Source organism: Anomaloglossus baeobatrachus, chromosome 11 (assembly GCF_048569485.1).
Source record: "Anomaloglossus baeobatrachus isolate aAnoBae1 chromosome 11, aAnoBae1.hap1, whole genome shotgun sequence".
Lineage (NCBI taxonomy): Eukaryota > Metazoa > Chordata > Amphibia > Anura > Aromobatidae > Anomaloglossus > Anomaloglossus baeobatrachus.
The window spans coordinates 145,356,450-145,380,691 of record NC_134363.1 but is presented as its reverse complement, the minus strand read 5'-3'; the positions used below and the strand labels follow the sequence as shown (position 1 = coordinate 145,380,691).

At 46.6% G+C, this 24,242-nt stretch overlaps 1 protein-coding gene across 5 annotated transcripts in view; it reads right to left on the bottom strand.

Moving 5' to 3' along the window:
• Positions 1-24,242, bottom strand: part of CCDC30 (coiled-coil domain containing 30) — a 195,804-nt gene that overhangs the window by 22,464 nt on the left and 149,098 nt on the right. For all 5 annotated transcript variants that reach the window (XM_075327804.1, XM_075327803.1, XM_075327805.1 and 2 more), the window contains 2 exons: positions 19,821-19,997; positions 17,994-18,203 (listed from right to left, as the gene is read on the bottom strand). In XM_075327804.1, the coding sequence (XP_075183919.1) occupies positions 17,994-18,203; positions 19,821-19,997 (387 nt within the window). The remainder of the gene's footprint in view (positions 1-17,993; positions 18,204-19,820; positions 19,998-24,242) is intronic.

Below are 24,242 nucleotides of genomic sequence, written 5' to 3'. Positions count from 1 at the left end.
CCTGAAGGATGGGTCTGCCCAAGCTCGCATCTGCCGAAGCATGAGCATGCACTTGGTAGTGCTTCGAAAAGGTATGCAGGCTAGTCCAAGTGGCAGCCTGACAGACTTGTTGAGCCGTAGCCTGGTGCCTAAAAGCCCAAGAGGCACCGACAGCTCTGGTCGAGTGTGCTTTGATCCCCGGCGGGGGAGGCACCTGAGTACTCTGGTAGGCGTCCGAAATGGTCGATCTAATCCAACGGGCCAAGGTCGGCTTAGAAGCAGATAGACCCTTGCGCCGCCCTCTGGTTAGCACAAAAAGAGAGGTGCACCGCCTAAGCGCAGCGGTGCGAGACACATAAATCCAGAGAGCACGCACCAGATCTAGAGTATGCAGCGCTTTCTCAAAGCGATGAACAGGGGCCGGACAGAAGGAAGGCAATGAAATATCCTGGTTAAGGTGGAAGGGAGAGACCACCTTAGGAAGAAAGTCCGGGGTCGGACGGAGAACTACCTTGTCTTGGTGAAAAACCAAAAAAGGTGACTCCGAGGAGAGCGCAGCCAAATCAGAGACTCTCCTGAGAGAAGTTATGGCAACTAGAAAGGCCACCTTCTGAGAAAGACGATACAAAGAAACCTCCCTAAGGGGCTCGAAAGGGGGTTTCTGCAATACCATGAGGACCAAGTTAAGGTCCCAGGGATCCAAGGGCCGCCGATAAGGCGGAATGATGTGAGACGCACCTTGCATGAAGGTGCGGACCTGAGCCAGCCGGGCGAGACGCCGCTGGAACAGCACTGATAGAGCTGAGACTTGTCCCTTGAGAGAGTTGAGGGACAGTCCTAGCTGCAGACCGGACTGTAAAAAAAAAAGACAGAAGGGTCGGCAACGAGAATGGCCAAGGAGAATGGCCGGAAGAGCGACACCAGGACAGGAAAATTTTCCAAGTCCTGTGATAGATCTTGACGGAGGAAGACTTACGGGCCCGAGTCATAGTGGAGATGACTTCAGGAGGAATACCAGAAGCCGTCAAAATCCAGGACTCAAGAGCCACGCCGTCAATTTGAGTGCCGCAGAGTTCGGGCGGAAAAACGGACCTTGCGAGAGCAGGTCCGGATGGTCCGGAAGATGCCACGGCATCTCCACGGACAGTTGGAGCAGGTCTGGATACCAAGCTCGCCTGGGCCAGTCCGGTGCAATGAGGATGACTCGACGACCCTCCATTCTGATCTTGCGCAGGACTCTGGGCAAGAGAGCTAGAGGGGGAAACACGTAGGACAGACGAAACTGGGACCAGTCTTGAACCAGAGCGTCCGCGGCGAAGGCCTGAGGATCGTGGGAGCGAGCCACATAAACCGGAACCTTGTTGTTGTGACGGGATGCCATTAGGTCCACGTCCGGAGTGCCCCACTTGCGGCAGATTGACTGAAACACTGCCGGGTGCAGGGACCACTCGCCACCGTCCACGGATTGACGGCTGAGATAATCTGCCTCCCAGTTTTCTACGCCAGGGATGTGGACTGCGGATATGGTGGACTTGGAGTCCTCCGCCCATTGAAGAATGCGTTGGACCTCCAACATTGCCAGGCGGCTTCGTGTCCCGCCTTGGTGATTGATGTAGGCAACCGCTGTTGCGTTGTCTGACTGGACTCGAATGTGCCTGCCCGCCAACAGGTGGTGAAAGGCTAGGAGAGCTAGAAGCACAGCTCTGGTTTCCAGCACATTGATTGAAAGGGCTGACTCGGACGGAGTCCAAGTGCCCTGTGCTCTGTGGTGGAGATGTACCGCTCCCCAGCCGGATAGGCTGGGATCCGTGGTGAGAATCACCCAGGACGGAGTCAGGAAGGAGCGCCCTTGGGACAGGGAGAGGGGTCGAAGCCACCACTGAAGAGAGCTCCTGGTCCGTGGCGACAGAGCCACTAACCTCTGTAAGGAGGAAGGCCGCTTGTCCCAACAGCGGAGAATGTCCAGCTGCAGAGGACGCAGATGGAACTGGGCAAAGGGAACCGCCTCCATGGAGGCCACCATTTGACCCAGCACCTGCATCAGGCGCCTGAGGGAATAACGGCGGGGCCTCAGGAGAGAGCGCTGTTTGATTAAGGGCAACTTCACAAGTGCCGGCAAAGTCTCGAACTGCATCCCTAGGTACGTGAGACTCTGGGTCGGAGTCAGAGTGGATTTGGGAAGATTGACAATCCACCCGAATTTGGCTAGGGTGGCGAGAGTGAGCGAAACACTCCGCTGACAGTCTGCGCTGGATGGACCCTTGACCAGAAGGTCGTCCAGATAAGGAAGCACTGCTAACCCCTGGAGATGCAGGACCGCAATCACTGCCGCCATGACCTTGGTGAATACCCGAGGGGCCGTGGCTAACCCGAAGGGGAGAGCCACGAATTGGAAATGATCCTCTCCTATCGCAAAACGTAACCAACGCTGATGTGACACTGCGATTGGCACATGTAGATAGGCATCTCTGATGTCGATGGACGCCAGGAAATCCCCTTGGGTCATAGAGGTAGAAGAAAAGACCGGGTTTATGCCGCGCTGAAAACCACTGATGCGTGTAAATTAAAAGATTTCCTTTTTATTGGATAGTTCCTACGCGTTTCAGAGACATCCGTCTCCTTCCTCAGGAAAAGAAATCATATTACAGCAAGGCCGCTTGGACCTATATATAAGGAGCAAACAGCCATGTATGCATTAAGGACTGCCTGTATGACTCAGAGCTGATGACTCAGAGCCACATGGTAAAAAAAAAAAAAAAAAAAGGGGGAGATGGAACGATCGGGAATAACAGAAAAAAGTGTCTGATAGAGCATGATCCCAAGAAACATGGATAATTCCAACAAAGGGAGTACTGAAGAAATAAAAAATAAATAAATAAATGAATGAATAAAGACATGAAAACACTTGTTCCTCGTGTTATTTAATAAAGTCAGGGGGGGAAGAAATGTGAGGGATGTGTTCAAGATGGTGTGCGAACCTATGAAGTATAGGTGAATTTATTAGTGTTTAGTCCTCTACTCTACATGGGGATACAGAGATTTAGAGTGAAAAATCAAAACAATGTGTAAAAAAGTATATATATATATATTGAACTATATATGGGGATACAGCGATCGTGAGTGAATATCCAGAGGGACGTGAAAAAAATCTTTTTAAATTTATTTATTTATAAATAAAACTATAAAGAATGAGGAACTGCAAGGGCACTGCGATTGAAAATTATTTTGATTAAAAATGTTTATAATGTCCGACAATGACAAAAAGAGCGGGCTCAGTGAGGAAACCACTAAAAAAGAGGGGGTTGGGGACATTTATATAAAAATGACGTCCAGGGATTTTTACTTTCTAATGCTTAGTATGCATTCTATTTTTGAAAAGGAGACATGCTCCGGTAATAAGTGAGTGAGTGGAAAAAAAAAAAAAAAAAAAAAAAAAACTAGGGCACTTGCACAATAGAGGTGATACAAGTTCAAGGAAACGAGGGGTGACACCAGAGTTCACTACAGTGCAAGCCAGATACAATGCGCTTGCGCTAGACAAGCAGACAGGGAGGTTTTGTCAATCTAGCGGCAATGAGTGCAAAGAGTGCAGAGAGACAGCAAAAAAAAAAAAAAAAGTTTACCAACTGCATGTAGCAGTCATTTGCATGAAGAGTAAGAGTATTAACGAGAGATGGAGGAACATAGGGGACTAATACAGAAACGCAATAGAAATAAATAATAAATGGTAAAACAATAAGACTATACTTATTGTAGATATATATAGGACAGTGTCAATATAAAAGTACATACAATAAAACAGAATAAATGGGTAAAAAGTTTGTTAGCACTAGATATAAAAACAACGGCCAAGCCACTATATAAAACCAGATAAAAGGGTACTTCATAACTGATAGGGGATAAAAACGAATTAATAAAACAAGTCAGTGACCTCATTTAGACCAAAGGGTTTTAATGTATTTAGTTTGTTGATCCAAAAGGTCTCCTTTCTGCTCAGGGTTTCCATTCTATTGGGGGCATTTGGGGCTATCTGCTCTATTGGTGTAATATTAAAAACCATCCCCTTATTGTGTTTCAGAGCGCAATGCTTAGAGAGTCCGTGGAGCATAAAGCCTATCTTCACATTGTGCCTATGTGAATTTAGCCTATTGTGGAGGGCCTGACTCGTCCTTCCTACATATTGTTTTCCGCACACACAGTCTACTAAATATATAACAAAGTCCGACTGGCATGTTAAACGACTTCTGATGGGGAAATTTTCTGAGCCCCCCTGAGAGCAGAAAGTGGTCCTTTTGTGGCAAATACTTTTACAACAGAGACAATTTTTGAGACCGCATCTATAGGAGCCAATTATGGTAGCTATTTTTTTCATCAGCAGAGGTGCTTTTAACCTGCTGGGAGCTATAATATTCTTGATGGTCGGCGCCCTTCTAAAAGTAACCCCTGGGCGAGCAGGTAACATATTTCTAAGAATGGGGTCACTTAGTAATATCCCCCAGTGTCTGGAAAAAATATTTCTAATGGTTACATTGTCACTGCTGTAAGTAGTGATGAAGTTAGCAGAAAAATCGCCCTTTCCAGCAGCATTAAAAATCCCTCTTGTACCCGAGATAGATGCGGTCTTTTTGGGTTTCAGCATGTCTGTTTGTTTCAATTTGGCTGTTTCTAGGTAAGCTTTTTTCATCAAAGACCTGGGGAAGTCCTTCTCAATGAAGCGATCCCTCAAAATCCCAACCTGTTCTTTAAAATCAGCATCTAAGGTACAATTCCTTCTAATCCGTTTATACTGATTTATGGGGATGTTGTGCAACCACTTAGCATAGTGTTCACTGTGATTGTGAATGTAACTGTTCGCATCTACTTTCTTAAAGAAAGTTTTTGTAAGAATTTTGTGGTCTTGATGAAATATGGTGAGGTCCAGGAAGTGTGTCTCCTTTTCATGCACAGTGGGGGCAAATTGCAAGCCCCAATCATTATTATTTAGGGTGCTGAGGAAGGATTCTAAATTATTATGTTTACTGTCCCAGATGATGAACAGATCATCTATAAATCTTTTGTAGACTATGATGCTGCTATCAAAAATCCCATTTTCGATGTGTAATAATTCAAAGACCCCCATAAATAAATTTGCGTATGAACAAGCTGCTTTCGAGCCCATGGCTGTGCCAAGGCACTGGTGATACAGTTTGCCATCAAAAGTGAAAAAATTATTATTGAGAATGAAGCTCATTCCCTCCACTAAAAAATCTTTTTGGGGTTGTGGGATTCTGCTGTCGTTCTCAAGAAAATATGAGAAACAAAAAAGTCCTAGGTGATGGTGAATATTAGAATACAGGGATGCTACATCAATAGTAAGAAATGTGTAGGAATCCTTCCATGGTATATCCTTTATAAGGTCAATGAGATGGGCTGAATCCCTAAGGTGGCTATTTAAACTAGAGACATGTGGTTGCATGATTTGGTCAATATAATTTGCTAAATTAGCCGTCAGGGAATCTATACCAGATATTATGGGCCTCCCCGGGGGATTTACCAGACTTTTATGGATTTTGGGAAGGTGGTAGAAAAATGCCATACTGGGGTCCTTTACTTGTAGAAATCTCTTTTCAGATGAGTTTAAAATATTTAGATCCACTGCTTTTTGTATCAAGATCTTATAGGCTGAAATAGCTGATTCATAGCAATTTTTATCTACTGTCTCATAGTACAAGGGATCAGATAATATTCTGGACGCCTCTTTAAGGTAATCAGTTCTATTTTGGATTACAATCCCCCCCCCTTTGTCAGCCGCCCGTATGACTATATCAGGATTTTTCTTGAGATCATTCAGGGCTGTTCTTTCAGCATTTGAGAGGTTATATTTGAGTTTCCTTCTACTGTTCGTTACCTCCTTTAGATCTGCTAATATTAAATCGCTGAAGGTTTTGATAAAATGCCCCTTACTTTCTGTGGGATAAAATCTGGATTTTGGTTTAACCATAGTGTGACAAAAGGGGTCTGGTTCTTCTATAGGGGCGGGGGTAGCATCCCCTTTCAATAAAAAGTGCCTCTTTAGGGTGAGCTTTCTTATATAGCTCTGTACGTCCAGAAATATATCAAAATCCTTGGATTTATAGGATGGACAAAATGAAAGACCTTTATTAAGTACCCTTAATTCTCCTTCGTTTAAAACATAATCCGAAAAGTTAAAAATATTAGTGGTGGACCTATTGATACCAGATTCATTGGTTAGGCAACCCTTTTTTACCTTAGATGCTGATTTTAAAGAACAGGTTGGGATTTTGAGGGATCGCTTCATTGAGAAGGACTTCCCCAGGTCTTTGATGAAAAAAGCTTACCTAGAAACAGCCAAATTGAAACAAACAGACATGCTGAAACCCAAAAAGACCGCATCTATCTCGGGTACAAGAGGGATTTTTAATGCTGCTGGAAAGGGCGATTTTTCTGCTAACTTCATCACTACTTACAGCAGTGACAATGTAACCATTAGAAATATTTTTTCCAGACACTGGGGGATATTACTAAGTGACCCCATTCTTAGAAATATGTTACCTGCTCGCCCAGGGGTTACTTTTAGAAGGGCGCCGACCATCAAGAATATTATAGCTCCCAGCAGGTTAAAAGCACCTCTGCTGATGAAAAAAATAGCTACCATAATTGGCTCCTATAGATGCGGTCTCAAAAATTGTCTCTGTTGTAAAAGTATTTGCCACAAAGAAGGGAATTTTGTTTACTTACCGTAAATTCCTTTTCTTCTAGCTCCAATTGGGAGACCCAGACAATTGGGTGTATAGCTATTGCCTCTGGAGGCCACACAAAGTATTACACTTAAAAGTGTAAGGCCCCTCCCCTTCTGGCTATACACCCCCAGTGGGATCACTGGCTCACCAGTTTTAGTGCCAAAGCAAGAAGGAGGAAAGCCAATAACTGGTTTAAAGACCAATTCAATCCGAGGAAACATCGGAGAACTGAACCATACCACATGGACAACATGTGTACCCGAAAAAACAGAAAAACCCCGAAAAAACAGGGCGGGTGCTGGGTCTCCCAATTGGAGCTAGAAGAAAAGGAATTTACGGTAAGTAAACAAAATTCCCTTCTTCTTTTTCGCTCCTAATTGGGAGACCCAGACAATTGGGACGTCCAAAAGCAGTCCCTGGGTGGGTAAAAGAATACCTCGTGATAGGGCCGTGAAACAGCCCTTTCCTACAGGTGGGCAATCGCCGCCTGAAGGACTTATCTACCTAGGCTGGCGTCTGCCGAAGCGTAGGTATGCACTTGAAAATGCTGGGTAAAAGTATGCAGACTCAATCATGTAGGTGCCTTGACACACCTGCTGAGCCGCAGCCTGGTGCAGTAATGCCCAGGATGCACCCACGGCTCTGGTAGAATGGGCCTTCAGCCTTGAGAGAACCAGAAGCCCAGTAGAACTGTAGGTTTCAAGAATTGGTTCCTCGATCCCCCGAGCCAGGGTGGATTCAGAAGCTTGCGACTGTTTACGCCGACCAGCGACAAGGACAAAGAGTGCATCCGGGTGGCGCAGGAGCGCCATGCGGGAAGTAGAACCTGAGTGCTCTCACCAGAACCAACAGATGCAAATCTTTCTGAAATTGATGGACTGGACGAGGACACAAAGAAGGTGAGGTGATATCCTCATTGATATGAAAGTGGGATACCACCTTAGGGAGAAATTCCGGAATCGGACGCAGAACCACCCTGTCCTGGTGAAGGACCAGGAAGGGAGATTTGTATGAGAGCGTTGCTAGCTCGGAAACTCTCCTAAGAGACGAGACCGTTACTAGAAGGCCACTTCCCGAGAAAAGCGGGAAGGGAGACCTCTTTCAAAGGCTCGAAAGGCGGCATCTGGAGAGCAATTAGAACCTTGTTCAGATCCCAGGGCTCTAACGGTCGCCTGTACGGAGTGCTGAGAAGACAAACTCCCCGTAGGAACGTGCGTACCTGAGGAAGTCGTTTCTGAAAAAATACAGATAGCGCTGAGACTTGTCCCTAAAGGGAACTGAGCGACAACCCTTTTTCCAACCTAGATTGCAGGAAGGAAGGAAACATAGACGATGCAACCGGCCAGGGAGAAACACCCTGCGCCGAGCACCGAGATAAGAATATCTTCCACGTCCTGTGGTCAATCTTGGCGGACGTTGGTATGCTAGCCTGTCTCATGGTGGCAACCACGTCCTGAGGTAATCCTGACGACACTAGGTTCCAGGACTCAAAGCCACACCATCAGGTTGAGGGCCGTAGAATTCAAATGGAAGAATGGCCCTTGAGACAGCCAGTCTGATTGGTCTGGTAGTGCCCCCGGTTAGCCTACCGTGAGGCACCACAGAACCGGGAACCACAACATCCTCGGCCAATCTGTAGCGACGAGGATGGCGCGGCCGCAGTCGGTCCTGATCTAACGCAGCCCTCTGGGCAACAATGCCAGAGGTGGCACATAAGGTAGCTGGAACTGCGACCAATGCTGAACTAAGGCGTCTGCCGCCAGAGCTCGATGATTGTGAAACCGTGCCATGAAGCTGGCACATTGTTGTTGTGCCGTGACGCCATTAGATCGACGTCCGGCCTCTGTCAGCGGCGCCAGATCTCCTGAAACCCGTCCGGGTGAAGAGACCATACCCTTTCGGCCACACCCCGGCGACTTAGGAAGTCAGCTTCCTAGTTTTCCACGCCTGGGATGTGAACTGTGGATATGGTGGATGCCGTGTCTTCCACCCACATCAGAACCTGCCGGACTTTCTGGAAGGCTTGCCGGTTGCGCATTCTTCCTTGGTGGTTGATGTATGCCACCACTGTGGAGTTGTCCGACTGAAGTCGGATTTGCTTGCTTTCCAGCTGCTGTTGGAAGGTTTGTAGGGCAAGATACACTGCTCTGTGTTCAAGAACATTGATCTGAAGGGTGGACTCTTGCTGAGTCCCCGTACCCTGAGCGCTGTGGTGGAGAAAACCTGCTCCCCACCCTGATAGACTCGCGTCTGTCGTAACTATCGCCCAGGATGGGGATAGGAAGGACCTTCTTTTTGACCATGAGGTGGGAAGAAGCCACCACCGTAGAGATTCCTTGGCCGCCTGAGAAAGAAAGACGACTCTGTTGAGGGAGGTCGACTCCCCGTCCCATTGGCGGAGAATGTCACATTGTAGTGGACGCAGATGAAACTGCGCGAAAAGAACTGCCTCCATTGCTACCATCTTACGTAGGAAGTGCATGAGGCGTCTCAATGTGTGCGACTGGTTCTTAAAGAAGAGATTGCAGCCCGTAGTGAAGGCTGTTTGTCTAGCGGAAGCTTCACTATCGCTGAGAGAGTATGAAACTCCATGCCTAGATATGTTAGCGATAGGGTCGGGGTCGGATCTGACTTTAAAAAGTTGATGATCCACCCAAAACTCTAGAGAGTCTCCAGCGCAACGTTCGGGCAGTGTCGGCATGTTTCCTAAGAGAGTGCCTTGACAAGTAGATCGTCTAAATATGGGATCACAGAGTGACCCTGAGAGTGCAGGACTGTGACTACTGCTGCCCTGACCTTGGCGAAGACCAGTGGGACTGTCGCTAGCCGGAAGGTAGAGCTACGAACAGAAGGTGTTCGTCTCCTATAACAAAGCGTAGAGACGCTAGTGCTCTGGATCAATCGGCACGTGCGGATAAGCATCCTTGATGCCTAATGATGCTAGGAAATCTCCTTGGGACATTGAGGCGATGACATGGCGGAGGGATTCCATCCGGAACCGCCTGGTGTCCACGAGCTTGCTGAGCAGTTTTAGATCCAGAACGGGACGGAACGGCCCGTTCTTATAGGCACCGCAAATAATTTGGGGTAAAAACCGTGACCTTGTTCCTGAAGAGGAACGGGGGTCATCACTCTTTCTGCCTATAGAGTGCACCCTGTTTGCAGAAGAGCAGCGGCTCGGCCGGGAGGTGGAGAAGTTCTGAAGAATCGAGTTGGAGGACGAGAAGTGAGCTCTATCCTGTACCCGTGAGACAGAATGTCTCACACCCAACGGTCATTGACCAATGGCAGCTAAATATCGCCAAGGCGGGAGAGCCTGCTACCGACCGAGGATGCGGAGAGAGGAGGCCGCAAGTCATGAGGAAGCCGCCTTGGAAGCGGGTTTTCAGACTGTCTCTTTTTTGGGGCGTGACTGAGCCCGCCAAGAATCTGAGCTCCTCTGATCCTTTTGAGTTCACATTGGACGAGGAAAAATGGGACCTGCCCGAGCCTCGAAAAGACCGAAACCCCGACTGCCTCCTGCTCTGTTGGGGTTTGTTGTGTCCGGGCTGAGGAAAGGATGAATCCTTACCCCTGGACTGTTTAATGGTTACATCCAAACGCTCACCAAACAGTCGGTCAGCAGAAAAAGGCAACTGGTTAAGCACCCTTTTTTGGAAGCAGAGTCTGCCTTCCATTCACTTAACGAGCAGACCAGGCTCTGCTTAAAAACACGGAGCAGCGGAGGCTACTGCCGTACGGTTCGCAGAGTCTAGGGCAACCTGAATCGCGTAAGAAACAAATGCAGACATTTGAGAGGTTAAGGATGCCACCTGCGGCACAGATGTACGTGTAACCGTGTCAATCTGTGTAAGACAAGCTGAAATAGCTTGGAGTGCCCCAAAGGTGAGAATGCTGGAGCCAACGGTGCGCCGACAGTCTCATAGATGGATTTAGACCAGAGATCCATCTGTCTGTCAGTGGCATCTTTAAGTGCAGCTCCATCTCACACTGCAACTATGGATCTAGCTACAAGCCTGGAGATTGGAGGATGCCGCTTGGGACACTGGGTCCAGTCCTTGACCACGTCAGGGGGCAGGGATAACGTGTATCCTAAGCCGTTTGGAGAAGCGCATATCTGGATAAGTGTGGTGTTCCTGGACTGCCTCTCTGAAGGTAGAGTGGTCCAGAAAAAAAAAAAAAAAAAAACGTGAAGCTGACTCCTCCACTGGAGGAGCTGGGTGAGAAATAACCAACATTCTATTGATGGACGCTATAAGATTATTCACTATGGCGTCACCATTAGCTGTATCCAGATTGAGAGCGGTCTCAGGATCAGAATCCTGAGCCGCTACTTCCGCCTCATTACACAGAGAGTCCTTCTGCTAGGACCCTGATGAAACCGAGGGCCGCTCATAGTGAGCCCGCTTAGGCTGTCTGGGACTGACGTCTGTGCAGAGCCGTGACTCTGGGATGCGTGTGACATTCCCGGAGCTGTTAGTTGTTCACACTGAGGGGGGCCATGGATCAATGATTCAACAGTGCCCATGTTGTGAGAGACATGTCCGGACTGCTAGGCTTCTAGTATCATAGCCATAGTCTCAGAAAATCTGTCAGTAAATACTGCAGACACCGTCCTCATCCTCTGGCCATTAGCAGAGACTCCGGCTGTGTTGGATACAATGGGGGTCTATGTAACCTGCCGGCCGTATAGCCGTACATGCTGTACCGGCTGCATAGAAAAACATGTGGTTCTGCACCTTTGTTTTACACAGAGAATATGCTGATAACTCCTCCGCACAATCCAGGAGGGTATATACAACGTGCGACCAAACAGTGCAATGTATATAGTACAAGCATATCTATAAGTGCACTTCTGCACTAGTGGGGTTAGCACCCCAGGTGCTGCTTAACGCCTGTTGCAGCGATTGTGTAACTATCAGAATGCCAGGGTCTTCCACACTTGTCTCTGTATCGTACAGAAACTGACACTAATGGCTGCCGGCGTCCTGTGTAGACAAGGAAGCCGTGGGCGTGCCTGAGAAAGTGCGGGAATCCGGTTTCACAGTGCACACAGTGAGAGGGGTGGAGTATGCAAAACATACTCCAGCTCTCAGCGCTGCTGTGCTATGCAGCGTCACGCCCCTACCCTGACTGTCAGGCCTGTGGGCGGTAACGAAGGGAGACTAGGCCCAGAAGCCGGGGACTCGAGTTAATAAGCGCGGCCGGCATATCAGTGCTGGCCGGCGCGGAAGTCCCCGGCGCACCACAAATCCCAGCGGCGCCTTAAATAAAAACGGCAGCGGCGGTTAGCGCGGTAGTCACCCAATACACTAACACACCCAGCAACGCTGTGGTGTGCGATGGCACTAGTGCGGACAGCGCCGCTGTCCCTGGCGCACTAACACACCCAGCAGTGCTGCCGTGTGTCTGCGCGGTCCCCACAGGGACACCGAGTACCTCCATGTAGCAGGGCCATGTCCCTGAAGATACTCCGCTCCATGTCCAGCAGATACCAGGGGCTGTGGATGGAGCACGGTCTCTGTGCCTGGAGACCGATAGAATCCCACTTCACCCAGAGCCCTGTAAAAAGGGATGGGGAAGGAAGCAGCATGTGGGCTCCAGCCTCCGTACCCGCAATGGGTACCTCAACCTTAACAAACACCTCCGACATGAAGTGGGGTGAGAAGGGAGCATGCTGGGAGCCCTGTATGGGCCCTCTTTTCTTCCATCCGACATAGTCAGCAGCTGCTGCTGACTAAACAGTGGAGCTATGCGTGGATGTGTTGCCTCCTTCGCACACAAAGCTAAAACTGGTGAGCCAGTGATCCCACTGGGGGTGTATAGCCAGAAGGGGAGGGGCCTTACACTTTTAAGTGTAATACTTTGTGTGGCCTCCAGAGGCAATAGCTATACACCCAATTGTCTGGGTCTCCCAATTAGGAGCGAAAAAGAAAGAACCACTTTCTGCTCTCAGGGGGGCTCAGAAAATTTCCCCATCAGAAGTCGTTTAACATGCCAGTCGGACTTTGTTATATATTTAGTAGACTGTGTGTGCGGAAAACAATATGTAGGAAGGACGAGTCAGGCCCTCCACAATAGGCTAAATTCACATAGGCACAATGTGAAGATAGGCTTTATGCTCCACGGACTCTCTAAGCATTGCGCTCTGAAACACAATAAGGGGATGGTTTTTAATATTACACCAATAGAGCAGATAGCCCCAAATGCCCCCAATAGAATGGAAACCCTGAGCAGAAAGGAGACCTTTTGGATCAACAAACTAAATACATTAAAACCCTTTGGTCTAAATGAGGTCACTGACTTGTTTTATTAATTCGTTTTTATCCCCTATCAGTTATGAAGTACCCTTTTATCTGGTTTTATATAGTGGCTTGGCCGTTGTTTTTATATCTAGTGCTAACAAACTTTTTACCCATTTATTCTGTTTTATTGTATGTACTTTTATATTGACACTGTCCTATATATATCTACAATAAGTATAGTCTTATTGTTTTACCATTTATTATTTATTTCTATTGCGTTTCTGTATTAGTCCCCTATGTTCCTCCATCTCTCGTTAATACTCTTACTCTTCATGCAAATGACTGCTACATGCAGTTGGTAAACTTTTTTTTTTTTTTTTTTTTTCCACTCACTCACTTATTACCGGAGCATGTCTCCTTTTCAAAAATAGAATGCATACTAAGCATTAGAAAGTAAAAATCCCTGGACGTCATTTTTATATAAATGTCCCCAACCCCCTCTTTTTTAGTGGTTTCCTCACTGAGCCCGCTCTTTTTGTCATTGTCGGACATTATAAACATTTTTAATCAAAATAATTTTCAATCGCAGTGCCCTTGCAGTTCCTCATTCTTTATAGTTTTATTTATAAATAAATAAATTTAAAAAGATTTTTTTCACGTCCCTCTGGATATTCACTCACGATCGCTGTATCCCCATATATAGTTCAATATATATATATATACTTTTTTACACATTGTTTTGATTTTTCACTCTAAATCTCTGTATCCCCATGTAGAGTAGAGGACTAAAAACTAATAAATTCACCTATACTTCATAGGTTCGCACACCATCTTGAACACATCCCTCACATTTCTTCCCCCCCTGACTTTATTAAATAACACGAGGAACAAGTGTTTTCATGTCTTTATTCATTCATTTATTTATTTATTTTTTATTTCTTCAGTACTCCCTTTGTTGGAATTATCCATGTTTCTTGGGATCATGCTCTATCAGACACTTTTTTCTGTTATTCCCGATCGTTCCATCTCCCCCTTTTTTTTTTTTTTTTTTTTTACCATGTGGCTCTGAGTCATCAGCTCTGAGTCATACAGGCAGTCCTTAATGCATACATGGCTGTTTGCTCCTTATATATAGGTCCAAGCGGCCTTGCTGTAATATGATTTCTTTTCCTGAGGAAGGAGACGGATGTCTCTGAAACGCGTAGGAACTATCCAATAAAAAGGAAATCTTTTAATTTACACGCATCAGTGGTTTTCAGCGCGGCATAAACCCGGTCTTTTCTTCTACCTGTGTGATACAAAATTCCTCTCCCGGGGCTGCAGCTAAACCACCGGGCACTCACAGGCTATCATAAGGGGTTGTGACTGGCACAACCTCACCAGGTGAGTGCTTCTTTGTCTTGTTTGTCCACCCTCATACCGGGTAAGACCCTATTGCGCTTTTTTCCCCTTTACAGTTTTACTTGGGTCATAGAGGCAATGACTGATCGCAGAGACTCCATGCGAAAATGCCGCACCCGGACATGCTTGTTGAGAAGCTTGAGATCCAGGATGGGCCAGAAGGTACCGTCCTTTTTTGGAACTAGGAAGAGATTTGAGTAAAAACTTCTGAACCGTTCCTGAGCGGGAACTGGGACAATCACTCCGTTTGCCTGCAAGGACGCCACGGCCTGCGAGAAGGCGGCAGCCTTGGAGCAGGGGGGAGTTGAGAGAAAAAATCTGTTTGGCGGGCTGGAAGAGAATTCTATCCTGTAGCCGTGAGATATGATGTCTCTCACCCACTGATCGGAGACTTGCTTTAACCAAGCGTCGCCAAAGTGGGAGAGCCTGCCACCGACTAAGGACGTGGCTGGAGTGGGCCGAGAGTCATGAGGAAGCTGCCTTAGTGGCAGAACCTCCTGCGGTCTTCTGCGGACGCGCTTTTGGGCGCCAGTTGGATTTCTGATTTTTGGCTGAGTTAGCGGACGAGGCGGAAGGCTTAGAGGATGACCAGTTGGAGGAACGAAAGGAACGAAACCTCGATTGATTCCTACCCTGGGCGGGTTTCCTGGTCTTGGTTTGTGGCATGGAAGTACTCTTCCCGCCAGTAGCTTCTTTAATGATTTCATCCAGCTGTTCACCAAACAGCCGTGAACCAGCAAAAGGGAGCCCAGCAAGAAACTTCTTGGAAGAAGCATCTGCCTTCCACTCTCAAAGCCATAAAATCCTGCGGATAACAAGAGAATTAGCTGAAGCCACCGCAGTGCGGTGAGCAGCCTCTAGCATGGCAGACATGGCATAAGATGAAAAAGCTGAAGCCTGAGATGTTAAGGTAACCATCTCAGGCATCGATTCCTTGGTGAGGGAATGCATCTCCTCTAGAGAAGCAGAGATGGCTTTGAGAGCCCACACTGCTGCAAAAGTCGGGGAAAACGCGGCCCCCGCAGCTTCATACAGAGATTTGGCCAGAAGGTCAATCTGACGGTCAGTGGAATCCTTAAGTGAGGTGCCGTCAGCCACCGACACAACGGTCCGGGCTGAGAGCCTAGACACCGGAGGGTCTACCTTTGGGGAGTGAGACCACTCCTTGACCACCTCAGGTGGAAATGGAAACCGGTCATCAGAACCACGCTTTGGAAAGCGTTTGTCAGGGCAGGCCCTGGGTTTGGTCACAGCGGTCTGAAAAGTGGAGTGGTTAAAGAACACACTCTTTACTCTCTTAGGCGAGGTAAACTGATGTTTTTCTGCCAGAGAGGGTTGCTCCTCTGACACTGGCGGATTGAGATCCAGCACAGAATTAATAGAAGCAATCAAATCACTAAGATCTGAGTCACCCTCAGAGAAATCGAAGGGATACATAGCCTCCGAGCCCCCAGTGAGGGCATCCTCCTCATCTTGAAAGTCAGCTCTTGAGACAGAGCCGTGGGATGGGGAGGGGGAGGAAACCCTGCGCCTTCTCTTAGAAGGACGGGGTCTGGGATCAGATGATGAATCCTCCGTGAGCTCCGATGGACGGAGGTCAGAGGATAGGAATCCTCTGTCAAGAGTATTAGAGGCACCCTGTGAGGGGGGCTGATGCATATTCATCAAAGTCCTGGACAAAAGTCCCATGGACTCAGCAAATGACTGGGATATGGACCTAGAAAAGGACTCTACCCAGGCCGGGGGTTCAGTCACAGGTGCAGCAGCAGCCTGAGAGACCACTGGGGGTGAGACTCCAGGCTGTGGCACCGCCAAGTTAGGCTATGTCCGCACGTTGCTTTTTACCTACTTTTTACCTGCTTTTTTGCTGCTTTTTCAACTGCAGCGTTTAATGCCAAAATGGTTGTGTTCTGCTTTTCAAGCAAAGTCTATGGGAATTTGGGTTTCTTGTCCGCACTATGCAGTTCAAACTGCAGCCTTTTTGTTGCAGAACTTTGGTCAAAAACTCAGCTTTGCAGTGCAAAACCCAAATGGCAAAAACAATTGACATGTCAGTTGTTTTTGCCATTTGGGTTTTGCACTGCAAAGCTGAGTTTTTGACCAAAGTTCTGCAACAAAAAGGCTGCAGTTTGAACTGCATTGTGCGGACAAGAAACCCAAATTCCCATAGACTTTGCTTGAAAAGCAGAACACAACCATTTTGGCATTAAACGCTGCAGTTGAAAAAGCAGCAAAAAAGCAGGTAAAAAGCAACGTGCGGACATAGCCTTAGAGCAACCATCACAGTGTGGATAAATGCTCGCCTCAGGCAGCAGGAGCTTACATGCAGTGCATGCAGAATAAAGCTTTGGATTCTTGCTCCTTGTGTGAGACATGCTGCTGGAGTGGGGGCTTTGCAGAGAATGAACCCCAGGGAGAATATACAGAGGTCCACAACCGGAGACCGGCTGTGGCTTACCAGACCGCTGAGCGCGGTGTTGTGTGCCCTCCAGATCCCGAAGCCCGGTCCCCCAGTCGCAGCACCTCAGCAGAGATGCAGAATGCAGGATGTCCCAGAGCAGAGTGAACTCTGCCTGAGAAACTAGGGGGCGTTCCTATAAAAGAGCGGGAACTGGAGGGCTATAGAGACCTGCAGGGAAGGAGGGACGCCCCAGCAGTGGGGAGTGTCCCTCTTCAGTGTAGAACGGCCGCCGGGAGGAGACGAACCTGTCCCTCTGCATGAGTGACATGCGAGGGCAGGAAAATGAAACTAGGCCTCCGGCGAAGCCGGGGCCTAAATTTAAGCGGCGAGGCCGACAAGCAGGCACCATCGGCGCGGTTCTCAGGCAAAAGCTAGAGAACCCGCCGGAAAAGTTAAAACAATCACATACAGCATACTCTCCCCTTACAATAAAGAACCGGGACCCCCAACATAAACGTCTCAGGTACTTAGCTGCTGAGACGCAGGGCCATGTCCCTGGGGATGAGTGCTCCGGTCCAACAGAATCCTCAAGGGGCTGTGGATGGAGACCGGACTCCTGCCAGGCATGGAGACCGTGCTGGCTCCCACTTCAAGCCAGAGCCCAGAAGGGATGGTGAAGGAGCGCGGCATGTAAGGCTGCAGCCTTGTAAATCAACCTTAACAACACCGCCGACACAGTAGGGTGAGAAGGGACATGCCGGGAGTCCAGACATGGACCCGCTTTTCTTCAAACTCTTTCCAAAAGTCAAACAAATCAGATGAGAATGCATGTGTGGATGTATGCCTCCTGACACAAAGCGATAAACTGGCTAGGACTGGCTACCAGGGGGTGTATAAGCTCAGAGGGAGGAGCTACACTTTTAAGTGTAGTACTTTGTGTGTCCTCCGGAGGCAGAAGCTAAACACCCATGGTCTGAGTCTCCCAAAGGAACGATAAAGAAATAGGTAATGAAACCTGCAGAAAATGAAGGAAACAGCTGCTGCCGACAGTAACCATCCAAAGAATAGATGGGGTAAAGGTTCCTTTATTAATATGACACTCAGGCGACACATTTCCATACCGCATTGGTATCTTCATCAGGCCAAGTGTCCTCAGATGACCCCTCAGTGTATTTATAGAGATATAGAGTAGGAATGAATAATGTCTGGCAGGTTTCTCCGTCTTACCATCCTTTCTGCCTCCATAGCTCGGTATTTCTCGTGTTCCAGCTTCTCCTGCCAGCCGCTCAGTGATTTAGCAGTTTGGTTCCTCTTAAGTAACTCCAGCTCCATCTCCTTCATGACGTGCTGTCGCTGCTCGAGATCAACTTCAAGGCTGGTGCAAGCTGCAGTCATGGAGGAAAGCTTCTGCTTAACCAGTCCGACCTCAGCAGTAAGCTAGGGGTTGGCGTAAAAGAGTTTATAGGTGATGTCATTAGCAACAGACCTACATATATACAATATATAGATTCATATGGGCGGAGAAGGGTAGCCGCCTGTCTGCTGGGAGCATGGAGGGCCATTTGGAGAAACTGTATGAGGGGCTACCTTATGCTCTAGGGGTGGCCGGTTTATGTCGCCATATTAGATGTCTAGGATAAATTAATAGGAATGAGAATGCTAATATTCCTAGTAATTCATCCAAGACATCTAATATGGCAACAAAAACCGGACACCCCTAGAGGATAAGGTAGCCCCTCATACAGTTTCGGAAGGTCCCCTGTACAATATACCTCTAACTTTGCATGATGCAGCAAATTAAATGGAGAGGCGATAATACAATGCTAATTTCATACTCCCTACAAATGGCACTTGCCCATCAGTACGCTAGGATGCACAGTCCCAAGGATGAGCTGTAATATTCACAAAACGTGCTTTTTAGGGTAAGAGTCAGCTTTGGGGTATTTGACCTGTGTCCCTGTAAAATGGGGTACCCCAGATAGTCTGGCCCTCATAGATTGAGGCGACTCCAACAATTTTTACCAGTGTCTATGTCTATGGACATTGTCTAGCGCTGGTATTTGATTACTTTGGGTATGGAACGATTTTTGTTTGGTGCCATATTCTGTATGTGGCAGTGCTACTTGTGCGGTATGGCAACGTACAATATTTTTGCACTGTAGTATTGTGTTTCCCCGAAAAAAAGCACTAACCCGAAAATAAACCTTAGCAGGGGTTTTCGGCCTTTTCGGAGTAAGGCTTAAATATAAGCCCTACCCCAAAAGTAAGACCTAACTGCAGTTTAATAATGAAGTGTCCAAATAGCTAAAAAAGTTAAAGAATAGTGCAGGATACTTCATTATAGAAAGCAGACACCCCCAAATGAGAAAAGAAAGAAGAGAGAAGACCCTGTGATCATACTCCCCAGACCCTGAATGGGCGCTGTACTGGTCCAGGGACTTGGGACGCAGTGGAATGCAAGGACCTGTGGTGGAATGCATTGAGGATCATCAATGCATTCCACTGCAGGTCCTCGCGTTCAACTGCAGGTCCACAACGCTGCCAGGCTTAAGCAGTTCGGTATCGCCGTATGTTTCTGTGTGTGTGTGTGTGTGTGTATGATGTTCCTGTGATCTGATGTCTGTGTGTGTGTTTGAGTGCCAGCCGGAAGCAGATGGGGACCACTGTGGATCGCAGAAGGACCTGGGAGCGATGCAGATGTTCAGGGTCTGGTAAGTATGATTCTCCTGGGATGGGGTGTCTGACTTTTTTGGGGTAGTAAACTTACCCTTAACCCTTGTTTCCACAGAAATAAAAGCTACCCCGAAAATAAGTCCCAGCGCATTTTTCAGGGCAAAAGAAATAATATAAGACAGTGTCTTACTTTCGGGGAAACACAGTATTATTTTGTCATAGTATATCATGGTTATCTCAGCATCTATCATACTATATACCTATAATTTGCATAGTATGGTATCAATTTGTAGAACTCTAAACCATATGGAGAACATAAATAGAAGATACCACACAGAGCATAATACAATAAGACTGGCATTGTTTGGTGTCCATCTTTACCTTAGTGTTCTCCTTCTGGAGAAGGATATGTTGCTTTTTGATATCCAGGTTCTTGTCTCTTTCATATCTCAGCTCTTTCTCAGCCGAGCTGCATACGTTTTGTACTCTGTGGAGGTCCTGCCGCAGTTGACGGATTTCCTCATATTGCTGCTGAATCAGAGAATCCCCTGTTGACGTCTGAAAAACAGAGAGAACCAGTATGACCTTATTAAACAAAACATCTGGAGACATTGAGTCCTCTGTTGGTTTCTCCCTCCTGCTGGCCAGCTTGTTCTTTCTGGTAGTTGGGACCTAATGTACATCATATGCACCACAAGTATAGTTGAATAAAAAGAGTTCCAGAAATTTGGCCCAAAGGCCACGATGGTAGTCCGTGTGTCAAGCTACCACTAGGGGGCGCAGGAACTTAGGTAGGAAAAGAACTCCAGAGTGTAGTTATATAGAAGCCCACTAGAGGTCGCTAACAAGAGCAGGGATAGCAGATCAGTCAGGGTCTAGGCCGGGATCTCAAGTCGGTACCAAGGAGCAAACAAGCCAAAGTCAAAGAACAGAGCCGAGGTTGGATACCGGGACAGCAAGTAAGCACTGGGGAGGACGTGGGGAACACAGGAAAGGACAGGAGAACAAAGGACAGGGAGGTATAGGCAAAAGGAATGGGTAGGAGGGACAGAGGTACGGACGGGCAGGAGGAACAGAGCTAAGGACAGGTTGGGGAAACAAAGGTCAGGTCAGGCAAGAGGAATAGAAGTAAGGACGGGCAAGGGGAGCGGAGGCCAGGACAACAAGTACCGGTCTAAGCCGGGATGTCACGTCGGTATTGAGGAGAAAACAAGTCAAAGTCAAAGAGCAGAGCCGAGGTCGGATACCGGGAGAGCAAGGAAGCACAGGGGAGGACGTGGGGAACACAGGACAGGACTGGAGACCGGAGAACAGGGAGGTATGAATAAAAGGACGGATAGGAGGGACGGAGGTACGGATGGGCAGGAGGAACGGAGATAAGGACTTGGCCGGGGAAACGGAGGTCAGGTCAGGCAAAAGGCATGGAAGTCATGTCGGGCAAGGGGAGCGGAGGTCAGGACAAACAGTACAGGGTAGCAGGACAAGAGCCAGAGAATGTCTTGTTGAGGATAAAGAATTGAGTATCCAAAAATACTTAATTCAGCCATTTCATAGACTCAGTTATATAGTTCAGTAGATGTGAACTAACACACATATTTGTGAATGCTTTTGTTTCTTACTAACATGTATATATGTATATTGCATATTCAGTGTATTTTCCTTAGACACAGTATATACCACCACATGTGATTGTAAAGATGGCCACCATTTCCTGTTCTCCACCCAAGACAAATCGACAAAGAAATTCCTGGATCCTAGACTGACCAATCAACGGAGAATATGGAGATCTCTCTACGTCATGAAGCCCTGACTTACGATACTTGATTGGACTAAAACTTTTGTTCACACCCCTTTACTGTTTGGTCTAGAGTCTCTTTCAAACAATAAAGAACACACTTGGTTAAGAGCCAGTCATGGAGATAGATGTAACTGACTTGCTGTGCAGTTATTTTTCATTCTCGTGTGCACCCATGACATTTTAATTAGAAGCAGCAGCCGGATATCAAGAGATCCTTTGAGTCTCATCATCATCGTCATTCTGACCTTGACAACTGGCGACCATGAAGGGACTACCGTAAAGGGTGAGTCAGAGCTTCCATTGTCCGGACGTCTGGGGGCTACTCCACAAGTATCCAGGTGTCGCTTGATAGGATTGATCACCCTTCATTTCGCAGGTAACCATCATATACATTGTGTGTGCTGTTTTACCTGTGGATCGAGAGATGCCTGGCGAAAGTGGGTGGTCACTAGTCCGGAGAATGGTAGTGCACCGGAGACCTAACGGTGTGACTGTCACCCGCCGGTGGGCTAGAAGGACCCAGCTCCCATAGGGGCTAGGGGTAGGTTGTAAAGTATCCGGCTGTCTGTAATTAGAAATGGGGTGTTTTCTTGAGTAGCTGTTTTTATCTGTATATAGGTGTATGGTTAATCAAGCTTGTGATTTCTCTGGTTCTCGGAGAGTTAATTGCCTGTAGTTTTTTTCTTCTTCGCTGTGAACAAAGGGAGAAGGGGGGTCTGGTTAAGCCCAGGGATATCCATGACAGTCTTTCTATTGAGAACAAGGAATGCAAGAGGGGGGAGCACATCCTTACATTCTTACACTCAGAGGAAGCAAAAAGGTGGGGGCTATATGTCCACCAGCTGCTTGAGGCAGAGCGGAGATCAAGTTACACAGCTCGGTCTCTGCTGTCTCTTAGCTAAGAAACAGGAGGGTGGAGGGTGAAGAGGCAGACACCGGGTGTTAAAACAGCGCAGCTCTTTGGAGAGAGGAGGGGTCAATGGGCTGCAGCCTTTGTATCGTAAAGCAAGCAGAGTTGTAATGATTTGAAAGAAAAACAAGTGTTATTTTAGTTTGGATTTGAGAGAAATTAACTAGTTTATGCGTTTTTCAGCATTTTGTAATTGTTGGTTTGTTTTTGGAACAGAGAGATAAGGGAATTGGCGTGTCCCCCAGTGTTTTATTTATATATATATATATATAAAATACATCGATTCTTGTGTTAATAGCCGGAAATAGGAACACGTGGAGAACGGTATTAGTATCCACGTGTTGGACGCTGAAAAAGTGCGTCCGCTTACACGGGAAAGAGGGGGAGGGATTCCGGTGGTGGAGAAAAGTGTTTTGAACCAGCGTATTCCCCTGAGTATTAACTCATGCACTGCTATGTGAGACGCCGGAAAAATAGGAACGTACGAGGAACGGTATTGTATTCGTACGTTGGACGTCGCAGTATGTCCTTATTGCATAGTAGGGAAGCGGGAAGAGGGTTCAGTTGGATGTGGCCAATCCAGCTAGAGCACTGTATACTCTGTTCGAGAAGAGATTGTTTTTTAGTAGGAGCTGAGAACGCTGTCGCCCTAGTTACAAAAAACGGAAAAAATATAAAAGATTGCAAAAAGTTGTGTAATATCGTTGGACTACCACTAGATGGCAGGCTGCAACCCATGTATTGAAGTTCAGATTAATCTGTAGTGAGTTTAAAATGAAGAACAAAGATCTCATTCACTGTCTGTTGCTGTTTGTAGAATCACTAAATGTGTTTCTCTAGCGGTAAACTCATTGTTCTGCTCTAGAAGTCATTATATCTGGTGCTAATCAAATCTCTCCTTTGTATGCTGGAATGCAAATTTACAGGCACTAAAGTATCCCTGGTTTACTACGTAGTTCCAGCCACTCCCAGTACACCCAGGGAGTCACAACATCGATGCTGCACCCGGAAGTCAGGTGCATGGAACTTCCTGTGGCAGCCGTCTTGCTACACCCACTGATGGCAGTACACCTCATAAGCCACACCCCTCGCAATGGCTCTTTGTTCAAAGCTCTCCACCCATCCCCGGTGGGAGGTGTTCTCTGGTATATATGACTAACACATTTGAATAAGTATAAATTGTATATTTGTTTACTCAGCTATCTCATAAGTGCAAGTCAAAGATAAGTAAGTGAAACTTTTACAGAATTTTCTGTTCACATAAAATCAATTGGTATTTTAGAAGTCCTGCAGTATTATATCATAAAATAAAATAGAGGAAGGTAAATATATATATATATATCTTTGTACTGTGTTAGTTAATTTAAAACAAAAATTGTAAACGACTTACCCCTACTGATGTCAAAATGTATCAAATCCATTTGTAAAAAAGGAATTAGGAAAAATGTATAATGCATTCTATGTAGATATGGGTAATGAATGTGTTCACTGCTACGTCTTTGTTATAACAAAGGATGAGTTTTTTTCTTCTTCCTGTCTCGCTTTTAAGAGACAGGGATGGAATGTGTCTTGATGGAATGTGTCTTTCTCCAATAGTGACGTGAGTTTGGTTTAACCCTTAGAGTTCAGGATTTCACATTTTTAGTTTGCTGTTTATACCTGAATAGGGAATATTAAAATTTTATGGGATGTGCGATATAATTTGTGTTGTTTTGTGTTTAATGGCGATTTATTTGAACAATATATTTTTATTTTGTGACTGTATCACCTTTTCTGTTTTTACGATTATTTCTAAACCATTCATATATTTTTTGTCAGTTAGTCGCCCAGTCACAGCTGTCATATCATCATGTCTCAGTCGTTTCTACTATGAAAGGTTTTTCTTTTCTTTATGGATACAGTGTTGTTTATTGTAAAGTTTTTAAAATTTCCCAGTAATGTATAGTGTTGTGAGATATACGTTATTTTCAGTGTTTGTTCTTTTTAGGTTTTAGTATGTGGCTAATTTATTACCTGCTGTTTTATCTTTTCTTTTAGGGAATACCAGTATAAAAATGCTGAATTTTGCCATATTGGTAAATAAACAATTAAACAA